The following is a 12,039-nucleotide window of genomic DNA, read 5'->3' as shown; positions in this document are numbered from 1 at the left end:
TTTCCGAGAGCAAAACCATATATTCACATATACTCATCAAATAAAGATCACAGAATTCGTCCTGCATGACAAGACGCGATCTTACTTTGTATACCTGACAAACCAATGTTGGCAAATAAGCCGAGTGCATCAATAGGAAACAAGAGCCGTAAATAATATCCGTGCTCAACCTCTGTGAATCTAATCTATGCCTAAAATGTACATCACGCTTGGTTATAGATCGGGAACCACTCATACTAAACAATCATTCATATATCATCGTCGTTGTCATCTTCAGTTGGAGGTGGGAGTGGTGGAACTGCAGATAAAACTATGTCAGATGCTTCTAGAACTTTCCTACCAGTCAAATCAACTTCTTTTGTTTGGTCACCATTCTTCTCTTCATAGGCTTTAGAGGAACTATTATTATTGTCGGTAACGAGCGACAGATGATCCGCCCCAGATTGTGCAGATGCAATTAAAGAATAGAATGTACCAGCTTCTCTTAATCCTTGAATAATTACCTATTGAAGTAAGAGATATGAAGAAAATAAGAAACAAGAACATGGGTATAAAACTAAAAGTCAAGAAACTGGACTTGCCATTGGAGCATGAATGCGGATCAAAATCCCCTTCCTCATGAGTTTCATGTTTAAAGTTTTATCAGTCCACACAACATGCTCACGGTACCTGCGCATCAGCATGTCAAGATACGATTAAAAAAACAAATTCAACTTTTATAAACTATTAGTGTGCCAGACATGATTAAAAATGCAGCTTTCAAATACACTAATGTTTCTAATCAAAATGATTTAGAAGGTATTATGCAATCAAATTGAACGTTTGACATATTAAACTTGTATATTTTAAGGTAATTTGGTTTCGTTCTATCTGTTTGACCCGTTAGATCTTTAAAAAACAACTCAAGTCAACTGTTCATAAGTTAATGGGTCAAAATTATCACCTGTACTACTCAATAAGTAGAATGCAATGGATGATTGGGTTCTAAATATGGTAACGTCTATGTAAAATACAAAAGCAAAAAGACTATGGAATCATTTTTAGAACATTAATACAGATTTAAGTCAACATGCAAAAGCAAACTGACTAGTTTCTTTCACATATGAAAAGGAAAAGCAGTCTTACCAGCTTAGCATCTCCTCCTCAGTTGCAGTTGATGCAATTATAAATGCCTGCAGCACAAAAAGGTGGATATCATTAATAGTATGGAAAATAAAATATCGTAAACGGATTTATACTCCTTAAATAAACATACAGAGCAACCCAAATGTGGCTGTTTATTGAGATCACTGATAATTTTTTGACAGAAAGATCGAATAATTTCTTAAAACCAATAATTAAACCTAACATGAATATGCAATCACATGGTTCTCGGAAATTATAAGAAAATGCACATATATTCCAACACTTTGCTTTTTAAGATGTTCTAAACTTCTAATGGCATAGCAAACGCTTCATTATTGAGAAGTTCTCATATTAAGATCATTTATTTGCTCATCATCAGTCATTGGAAATAACTTGACGATATGAATGCAGGTGCCCAACTTTTCATAGTTTTACCTACCCATATGTAAAACCTAGCAAGAAAAATCTTGATCTTTGAAAAAGAAAGAATAAAACAAGCATAAATACTTACAGATCTGTCAAATTCTAGCATGAAGCATCGTTTAACATCATCTTTAGTAGGTTTGCAGCCACAACGGTCACGCCTTGATGTCAAATCTGAAAATTTGGTGTATGTGTAATGCAGGACAGCAGCCTCATCCAACTTTATCTCACTAAACACAAGCATACAAGTTACTAAAGACACGCAAGTAAAATATGCAATCAAAAGGAAAACAATGCCTTGTGTGGTGAATAATAATGTAGAAAAGATATGGTCGTTACTTTGGAGTCTTCATGTAATTGTGCCATCTGTGTGCACCATTAGGACGAAGATGGTGTTGAATACGAGCTGCAGATTTCCCATTTCCATATGTTAAAAAGTAGTTAGGGTTGCCACGAGTTGACTCTTTGTAATTGCCAAAGTATGTGTCTTTTGGAAGATGGTCATAATTCTTCTTGAACAATGAAACCTGGAAATAACCAATTATTTCCATCTCAAAAAACATAACTGCTAGTTTTATAATCTTTTTATAGAATTAATGAAACTGCAGTTTCCATCTTTCATGGCTTATCTCGTTCAAGTTTAGCTATTTCTAAATATATATGCATGTAAGTAGCGAAGGAATTATGTACCTCACTGAAAGGATCCTTTATGTCATCTCGTTCCACACTGCTCTCCTACAAAAGTGAGTAAGAACCATTTAGTGATTAACAGATTGACTTAAATTATATTTGTCAAAAGTCAACCAAAGTGTATATTTAACTTTGAACGTGCACAACCTATCATATCATTCTATTTAAGTATTTAAATTATTATTGAACCGATAGTGTATATAACTTACATAATTTGGAAACACGACCATATCAACATATTTTGGGACATCTGACAAAAGCTTTCTGAGAGAGTATTCACGAGTGCCAGCTGGATATATCAACTCATCAGTGTCCAAATGCAGGATCCAATCCATGTCAGCTTCCTAGAAGTAAACCAACAAATCATCATCAACTTCATCTTAGTGTTAATGCAAGTAGAAATATAAATACTAATAATAACATAATCATACCCTTGCCATAACGATAGCCATTTCCATATTAAGAGATTGTTTGACAAACAATTCATAGTTGCACGGTTTGTAAAAAAAGCTCGACAACCATGTCTCATTCCATATTCGACTGAAGATCAAAACATGGATTCATAAAGAGTCTGGCAATAAAATTAAAGAATAAGAAGATCATCAGAACAACTAACCTCTTGGCTTGTTGTTCTTCAAGTTCTCTTGTTCTAAATATCAACTTTAAATCCTGTAAACAAATTAAGTAAAAACTATTTATTGGAACGATGATATAAATTTCCTCAAGAAGCATAAAAAGACAGTATGTGACATGAACTCACAGGGATAGACTCTAAAACTTTAGATACACCTGGAGATGCTGCTTTCCCTTCCACAAACAAAAAGAAATTTGATACACCAATAACTTTATGATAAAAAATCCATGGTAATATTTGGTCTAAGCCCGCAGAAGTGCTTGTTGTGATGCATATCTGCAATTAGAACATTGCAGATGCCATTAGTCTTATGGAAGTTTTTTATATTATAAAATGATAGAAGTTAATTTCAATCTCAGATAAAGAACTTAACCTATACTTGAAATGATTAAGTGACTGTTTATGTTCAAAGGATCATTAAAACAGTAATCCTACTATCACAATTTCATAAACAGATCTCATAATTTACATCCTAAATATTTCCAATCCCTAAATTCTAGTAAATCACAGTCAAAACCAAACCCTAAGCCCTAATTCAAAAACATCCATGGTAGTATCTGCTTAAGCCAGCAGAGGTGCTTGCAGCGATGCATATCTGTTATTATAACATTGCATATTCCACTAGTCTTATGACACATGAGCAAGTGATCTAAAACAACTATTTAGGTTAACGTTAATCTCAGTTGAAGAATTTAACTTATCCTTAGGCTATGCGTGGGTCATTCTCCTCATTCTCATCATTAGCCATATCAACTTTTCCTCCATCACTCAATCCCACCACTCAACCCATGTTATGGGTCCAATTTCTATTTTTCTTTTTAATTATTTAATACAATTTATAATTTTTAAAAACCGTTACACTATAAATAATTTTAACTTATATTTATATATTGTTTTTTTTTCCAGACTACCTATACCTACTTGGCTACTTCCATATGCTGGTTTAAAAAAAAAACTACTTCCTGCACTTCGTCTTCTTCCTCAAAACCCTAATTTTGCAATTCGCATTCCCCACTTCAAATTCAACCCAGATTCAAGTAATCTAACCCTAACCCCTTCTTCCTAGCCACCCATTTTCCTCCCAAGTAGCCAAAAAAAATAAAAATAAAAAAGAGGAAATTGGTAAAGAACCTCCGTGAGCTGCATGAACACCATCAGGAGGCTCCCGTCACGCGTGACCTAAGGGACCTCAGCCCGGTATTTGTGTGACGGCGTCCCCTCCGTGACATAAAATGATCCACACCCAATAGCCTTAAAATGAATCAGTGACTAACGTACACCGCGTTATAATGAACAAATTTCTTCAACAACACTCTGCAAACCTCAAAACATACTACAATAGGGCAATACGACTGTCTAATTAACACATTAGCAGCAATTTAACATTAAACTTCAACTTCATCAACTATGATCAAAGGATCAATGAAATCATAAACAGATCTCACAAACCACAGCCCTAAACATCCCCAATCCCTAAATTCTACCAAACCACAGCCAAAACCAAACCCTAAGCCCTAATTCTGTCAAATCACATACAAAACGAATCAATCAAACCAACACAACAACAATTAGAAAGTGTATACTACCTTAGGTTTAAGATCGGACGTATAATTAAACTTCCAATCCCTATAATACGGAAACGTAACAGACCGGCTTTGCCCTAGGATCTCGGCACAGCTAGACGACGATGATTTAGTGGTAATGCGATCGGATGACGTGGATGCATCCATACCGGGGAACTCGAGGCGGTCCTTGGGGCTCCACCGGGTGGTCGGATCGTCGATTTCGCCCCGCCATTGAAGGGCGAATGCGAAGAGTGCGAGAGATAGCGGGAGGAGTGTGAGTAAGAGTAGGATTTTGGAATTGAAGACCTGAGAGGAAGATTGTGGTGATGATGAAGTGGCTCGTGTAGATGAATAGACACCTGCCATTGATGTATGATCAATGAACAAGAAGAAGAAGAAGATGGTCGTTGGTGACTTTTGTCAGTGTTGTGTGTTTTATACTAGTGGAATATTAATTTGGAGACGCGTTTATTTTTGGAAAAATTTTAAAACGGACCATTTAAGATGGAGAAAACAAAACGTTTTAAAAGTTTGGACCGGGCTACACTTTCTGATAAGTTCCGACGAGGCTTTTAAACCAATTATAATTATAAACTAACATTTTGAAGATGTTAGACCGTATTTTTTTCACTAAATATTCTTCTCTTTGACGGATTTTTATATTTCCTACCTGATCCATACAATTTCAGAGTTTGGCTTGGATGCTCCCTGGGAAACAATACCGTCGACTATCACTTGACAGTCGTTGTACCCGCACAAGAGTAGAATCCTCTGACGTAACATACGGTGGGACGAAAACCTAGGTGGGCTCGGGATTCGAACTGACAATCTCATAAGGTTGGCTTAAATATTTCATTGTTATAATCTAAAATAGTGACACAAATAGGATCGAACTTAAGTCTCTACTGAAAAACCCAAGTCTTCTATCACAAGATCAAGTGATGGATAGTAATGAAATTATAGTGTTTCACTTTTTCTTTGTATTTATAGAAAATATAATTTATGAGCTTCGGTTATAATTCAATTGTTTTGATGATTTAATACTTGTATAGCACGTTTTACCATTTATGTCATGCTTTTATTGGTTTTCTTCTTTTGCACTTATTTGACTAGTACATTATGCAACTTGAGCATGCTGTAAAGTGCGTGGCTCAACATTTGTAGGTCTATATTTGCGTGGTTTTCGATGTAAAGCGCAGGAAAATATCTTTTATGTAGATATAAAAATGTCATAAAAAACCCGAGACCAACAAGTTTATCCAAACCCTACAATATCGAGGGGGTATATCTGATACCTAACAAGTGTAGGACCAGGGATGGGATTGGGAAAAAAAATATTTAGCTAATACGAGACTGGTCTATGATCAGGTGATACTCGACTCGATTACCCGAAACTATATACCTGTTTGCCAGAAACATAACTTTGGAAATTTTTAAATTTTACTTATATTTTGCCTTAACCCTTGTATAGTATTCTTCCAATTTGATAGCTTTACTACTTGAATAAATACACTTTTCTTTTAAGATATTTATTATATATATATTTAGAACACTATATTTATATGTTACGAAGACAAAATTATTTTATAAAATTTATATCATCATGATATTTTAACTTTTAAGATACTTTAAAAACTTTATGGTGACAATTATATGTATGTAATTTATCTCAGGCTTAAAAAATACAAAGGAAAGAAAAACTATACTTCAAAAATCCCAACATGTATTTTTTAAAACACAAATGGATAACCCCCCCCCCCCCCCCCACCTATTACCCGTATTGGAGTAATTGGACATGATCTTATAATCGAGTATGAATATGAGATTAGCCATACCCATCTCATTATCATCCCTACTTTTACATGTATTTTTTATTCAGTTTAACGGTCCCGCGGCAACGCGAAGGACCTAATAAATTAGTTTTAGTATTATTATTATTACAAATGCAAATGTGCAAATGATGTATACATGTCATTTCTTCTAAAATGCAAATGTGCAAATGAGAATTTTCATTTTTCAACAACACAACAAAACAACCCAACCAACATATTGGCTTCCAATAGTTCTGGCTTTAACTGTATCATGACTTTCGAGACGCAATCCCAAAAACTTTAAAAACCTTACGGTTGTCGAATGGTGTTCAGTTTACACCCAAAAAACAAGCTTCCTGAAGCAAATGTATGCTACCTCCTCAGTAGCTTTAAGACGTCACCAACAAGATGCAACGATCCCGTCACAAGAACCTGTGAAAACACAGTAAAAAAAAGTCAATTCCAAAACCCATATCCAAACATCCCAAAACATAATGCACCTAAATGCTACATACCTGAAGCCTAATTGACGGATTGTCACGCACAGACTTTCTTAAAAAGGAAACTGCCATAGGTAACGATGGAAACACTGCACTGCAACTAAACTTTCCATTTTCTGGATTGCAGTGAGAAATATCACTGTATAGGACCGACTCCTTGGGCGGTACAATTTCCATTTTTGAGTTCTTGTTCATTCCGATGTCTGCGTGACAAATGTTATTATTTCAGGAGGTTAATACTGATGGTCTACAAAAACTGGGTCTTTTAAGAAAATAATAGAGATACAAACCTTTTTTATGAATAATTCTTTCCCAGACTCTCTGGAGGTTGAACTGCCATGCAAGATCTTTCGAAGGGGTGTTTATAGGGATGTCTGAATTACCAGAAGTAACCTTGCTGTATGATGAGATACTTGGCACGAAAATTGCTTTTGAGAAATCAGAACCTGCAATATATTTTAAAATATACTGGAAAAATAAGAAAGTAATATGTGCTAAATAGTTAAATAGTGAAATGATAACAGAATAAAAATGATGGAAGTGAATAGGTTCATGAAATAATTTTCGAATTTTTTTGGTTTTTTAAATGTTTTTGAAGATGGGTGCAAAGAGACAAAAATGCCCTTTTTAATACATATGCACAACACGTAAAATAATAATGGACCAAGAACGATGGCAAGAAAACGCAAGTGAATGGGATTGTTAACTAATGCTCAGATTTTTTATTATATCTTATATTTGTTGGAGACGTGTAAAAAGACCAAAATGGCCTTCTTTTTAATACATGTGCACAACACATAATTTAATGGGCTAAAATCAATGGTAAGAAAATAGAATGGGTTCATATAATTATGTTCTAACTTTTAGTTTTTAAAATGTTTTTGAAGACGGGTGCAAAAGACCAAAATGCCCTACTATTTGAATATTTGATGCATGTGCCCAACACGTAAAATAATAACGGACTAAAAACTAAGGCAAGAAACTGCAAGGAATGGGTTCATATTTTAATGCTCAAATTTTCATTTTGTATATTTTAATTTGGTGATAATGGGTGCAAAAAGACCAAAATACCCTTCAATGCATGTAGTACAACTCCAAACTCCTACATTTGACCAACTATTAACAAAATAATCAAACTTAAAGGTGGAAATGTGGAATGACTTGATCATGCATTTGAAGCTACTTGGTAGTTTGTGCAATTGAAACTATTTTTTTTTGTACAACCATGGACTTAATTATAATCTAATATTATATAAATTTTACAACTTTGCCATAAAAAAGATATACCTGCAGAGGCACATATATCCACAAGTTTTGGAAGAATAACTTCTGGATCTCTCACCTCCATGCAATTAAATAACAGAATCTGAAAGATAAAATTGTTAACAAAATCTGAGATGATGATGAAGTGTGATGTGAATTACTAAATTACCCTTTTGGATATTATTTTAGATCCTTCCTTCTCATCTGACTTCTGTATGTAACCGTTGCTGCTATAAGGTTCTTTCATGCTTCTGTTTTCAGATAATAATGGCACGGGTCTATTTATCTTTTCATTGACTGCATTAGAAAACCACTTGGCACATGCTTCCATGCTTTCAGGGCTATGAGCTCCATCCAAGTAGAATATCAACTCCCCGTGACGACTATCATCCCTTTTTATTCTATTGTTTAAACCCAAAGAAACGTCATGTACTATTTGAGCTCTTCCAGAAAGATGTGCAGTTGAAAGACCCCTTAAAAATGCCACAGGTAGACTATCATCTGCAATATCCTGAGCTCACACACGATTATAAAAATAAAATTAAAAACAACAAAAACATGTTAAATGACTACTTTACCCTTTCATCTCAGGTAAGTGGTTGATAACTGAAGAAGAACCAGAAGAATCTAGAGTGTGTATTAAACAAGAAATTTTTGGTGGGTTAGGGTTTATTTTATTTTTGATGGCAGGGGTATATTGGTCATTTTTAAAAAACTAATGGAAGCTTTTAATGTCAGTTTGTCGAAATGAAGAAATTTGTGACAAGCCTTAAACGTAAAGGATGATTCGTGTAATTAATGAAGATTACGGACGAAAAGTGTAATTTACCTTTTATTATTTATCAATAATTAGTGTCGAATATGATTAATAAATCATATTACTTTGTTAATAATCAAAGCTTTCGAATAAAATTGCTTCTATACACTAAACACACTTGGGCAACTTTTGGCTCACTCGACCCGTTTGACCCACCTTTTACCCGTTAGAACCCGTTAGAACTCACATGTTTGAAGAGTTTTTCCCATTCTCCTTTAGTATTCAGCCAGCTTTTACAAAGAGAGACCGCAAGGCCCGCATTCATGAGCTGGTGATCGCCAGATAGACTTAGTTTGAGACCATTTAACCTCTTGTAAGTAAGCGGTGTTACTACTTCCAATGGAACCTTCAAATGTCACATAATTAGTAATTACATTTGTTAACTTCAACCCAAAAAAAACAGAAAGAGTCTTGTATAGACATGATAATAACAACAACAACAACAACAACAACAACAACAACAATAATAATAATAATAAGAGTACCTCCAATTCTAGTGCCCTTTGTTTAAGAACAGCCATTGCTTCCGGAATTTGAGGTACCGTGAATGCAGGAACTTTAGGCTTAAAAAAATAACACCAAATAATTTCAGAGATTAATTTCCATGTACATGAATAAATAATTGAGTAAAATTAGAAGAAAGATATATCTACAGTAGTTTGAATGTACCTACTTCATTGTACCTTAAAAATCCCAGCCTTATGCAAAGCAATTTTTCCTAATGCATCTCCTACACATAATTATGAAAACCAATTTTGAAAAAATTAATTAACAAACCTTCATAAAGAGAGGTATGTGTGAAATGACTGACCTAAAATTTCCATGTGATCAAAGCCAAGAGAAGCGATGCCACACACGACAGGATCTTGAATCTGCAGTGTTTCAAAATCCATTTTATAAATTAATATCGGTTTATTTTACAAAACCAGAATAATATAAAGATGAAATGAAGATGTAGTTACCACATTTGTTGAATCAAGTTTCCCTCCAATACCAACTTCAATAATAGCAACATTTATCTGTAAAAGGCGTTGAATAGCTTTATGTTGTATTTATAAAATTGTAAACTTATAGGCAAGAGTAGCGACAAGTCAACAACCCTAGCTATTGAAGTTAAATTAACAAAAATGTAAAAACTTACCTTTTCAGATACAAATATCTTCAACCCCAATAGAGTGAGAAACTGAAATAATGGAGGCATTGGCAGGTCCTCCGTGACGTTTTCCTGCCAATTTACATATTAAAGAACCAGATTTTACATGAGAAATTACAATACACAATTTTAAGTAAAGACTAACATTAAATAATACCTTCAACTGGTTCCAACAACCCCAAAAATACAATAAAAACTGTTCTTCGGATATTTCCATCCTACATAGTCGTCACTCGATAAAAATGTTATCTTTATGAGGTAAATGTTTGTAAAAATAATAATGAGATACATACCCGTTGAGTCGGAACCTTTCTTTTACATCAATTAAATGAGGAGAAGTAAATAGGCCCGTTTTAAACCCACTCTCCCGTAAGATTGCTTCACAAAACGTGCATGTTGATCCCTAAATATAAACTTTATCAAAAAGAAAAACATGATAAAATATTGTCGAGAATATATTCATGTAAATTAATAAGAGTACCTTTCCTTTAGTTCCAGCAACATGGATAATGTTAAGGTCAGCAATTTGTTCCTTTATGCCTAATATCTGAAACTCAAATTTAAGATGATGTCTAACATGTTTTTAATTAAATGTGATTAAATAGATTGAGAATGAAGTTACCTGTATATACATGGACATTCTCTCCAGTTTTGTGTATTTAGTATCTGTATTATTCAAAATTCTATCACGTTTTTTACGTGTTATTAGAGATGAAAGTGCTTCCATGGCAGCTTCGTATGTAAATGATGAATGACACTCTTGTGTGTTACTATTTCTTACGGTTATCACTGTTTGAGATGACATGTTTGCATGTTGTAACCCTGAAATATTTGATTAAGAAAATGTTGAGTTACATAAAATTGTTGTTTTCAACAGCATATCATAGCATACATGTAGAGTAAAATGTTATCTTTATATGTTTTGTACCGTTTTGTTGTATCTTCTCGAGCGATCGAAATGCTTTCAGCCCGGTGACATCAAAGGAATTGTGACAACATGAGGAATATCTATTTTCCCATGTCACTTTATTAATATGCAAAAAATCCTTAAGTATACCTTGCCTCATGTACGCATTCGGGTGTAAAAGCATTATATAAACTGTTCCCACAAGTTCAACAGTCAGCAGTCACATTATGAACTTAAAAACATCAGTAAACACTGAGTTATAACTTATAAGAGAATTTATCAAAAGCATAACACAAAAACCAAAAACAAAAAGATAAACATGAATATGATCATGAAATAGTGATTGTATCCTCAATTTAATAACTATAAGGATGCAAGCTTTACAAGAATTCAAAATTTAACTACTTTTTCACTTCAACAATCATATCCGATCAAAAAGATTCACACCCGGGAAAAAAAAAGATGAAAATGATGAATATGACACAAAAACCAAAAATAAAAATGAATATGATCATGAAATTAAGTGATGTATCCCCAAAATGATAATCACAAAAATGCAGGCATTACAAGAATTGAAAGTTTTACTACTTTTGCACTTCAGTAATCATATCCAATCAAAAAAATTCATACCCAAAAAAAAAAGATAAATTTTGATGAACATAACACAAAAGCCAAAAGGCTGAATGTGAATATGATCATAAAATTAAGTTGGTGTATCCCCAATTCAACAATTACAAAAATACAAGCTTTACAAGAATTCAAAATTTAACTGCTTTTGCATTTCAATAATCATATCCAATCAAAAAGATTCACACCCAGAAAAAAAGAAAGATGAATATGATCATAAAATGAAGTGATTGTATATTTGTATCCCCAATTTGATAAACATAGACATGCAGGGTTTACAAGAATTAAAAATTTAACTACTTTTGCACTTCAATAACCATAACCAATCAAAAAGATTCACACCCAGAAAAAAAGATTCAAAATTTGATAACTGTGAATATAAAAACTCACTCCACAAGAACAGAGATATTAGGGCTCTTGATAAAGATAACTTGTGGTGAATCTTTATGCGTTTCTGCAACTTGGTTTGTGAAAACTGTGAGGTAAGATTGAGCAGAAGGAGGTAGCCATTAATGGGTTTTGAT

General features: G+C 33.7%; 2 protein-coding genes across 2 annotated transcripts; both read right to left on the bottom strand.

Moving 5' to 3' along the window:
* LOC143545102 (glycosyltransferase-like At2g41451) lies at positions 1-4,803 on the bottom strand. Its single transcript, XM_077037044.1, has 11 exons — positions 4,459-4,803; positions 2,999-3,148; positions 2,855-2,907; positions 2,670-2,778; positions 2,448-2,582; positions 2,239-2,283; positions 1,888-2,075; positions 1,637-1,778; positions 1,126-1,172; positions 582-669; positions 1-503 (listed from the first exon to the last, which is right to left on the bottom strand). The coding sequence occupies exons 1-11, from the start codon at positions 4,801-4,803 to the stop codon at positions 249-251; spliced, it is 1,557 nt and encodes a 518-aa protein (XP_076893159.1). The 3' UTR covers positions 1-248.
* Positions 4,804-6,486: 1,683 nt separating this feature from the next.
* On the bottom strand, positions 6,487-11,098 carry LOC143545116 (folylpolyglutamate synthase-like). Its single transcript, XM_077037056.1, has 16 exons — positions 10,910-11,098; positions 10,604-10,803; positions 10,463-10,528; positions 10,275-10,384; positions 10,139-10,199; positions 9,970-10,053; positions 9,791-9,847; positions 9,640-9,700; positions 9,512-9,558; positions 9,314-9,391; positions 9,016-9,174; positions 8,181-8,522; positions 8,036-8,114; positions 7,039-7,194; positions 6,764-6,951; positions 6,487-6,680 (listed from the first exon to the last, which is right to left on the bottom strand). Exons 1-16 carry the CDS (start codon positions 11,070-11,072, stop codon positions 6,621-6,623), a joined length of 1,911 nt encoding a protein of 636 aa, XP_076893171.1. The 5' UTR covers positions 11,073-11,098; the 3' UTR covers positions 6,487-6,620.
* Positions 11,099-12,039: the final 941 nt, after the last annotated feature.

This window comes from Bidens hawaiensis, unplaced genomic scaffold (genome assembly GCF_021521415.1).
Source record: "Bidens hawaiensis isolate Kalapana, Puna unplaced genomic scaffold, B.hawaiensis_p1.1 tig00013821_1, whole genome shotgun sequence".
In the NCBI taxonomy this organism is placed as follows: domain Eukaryota; kingdom Viridiplantae; phylum Streptophyta; class Magnoliopsida; order Asterales; family Asteraceae; genus Bidens; species Bidens hawaiensis.
The sequence above is the reverse complement of the archived record's forward strand: the minus strand, read 5'-3'. Positions and strand labels throughout refer to the sequence as shown.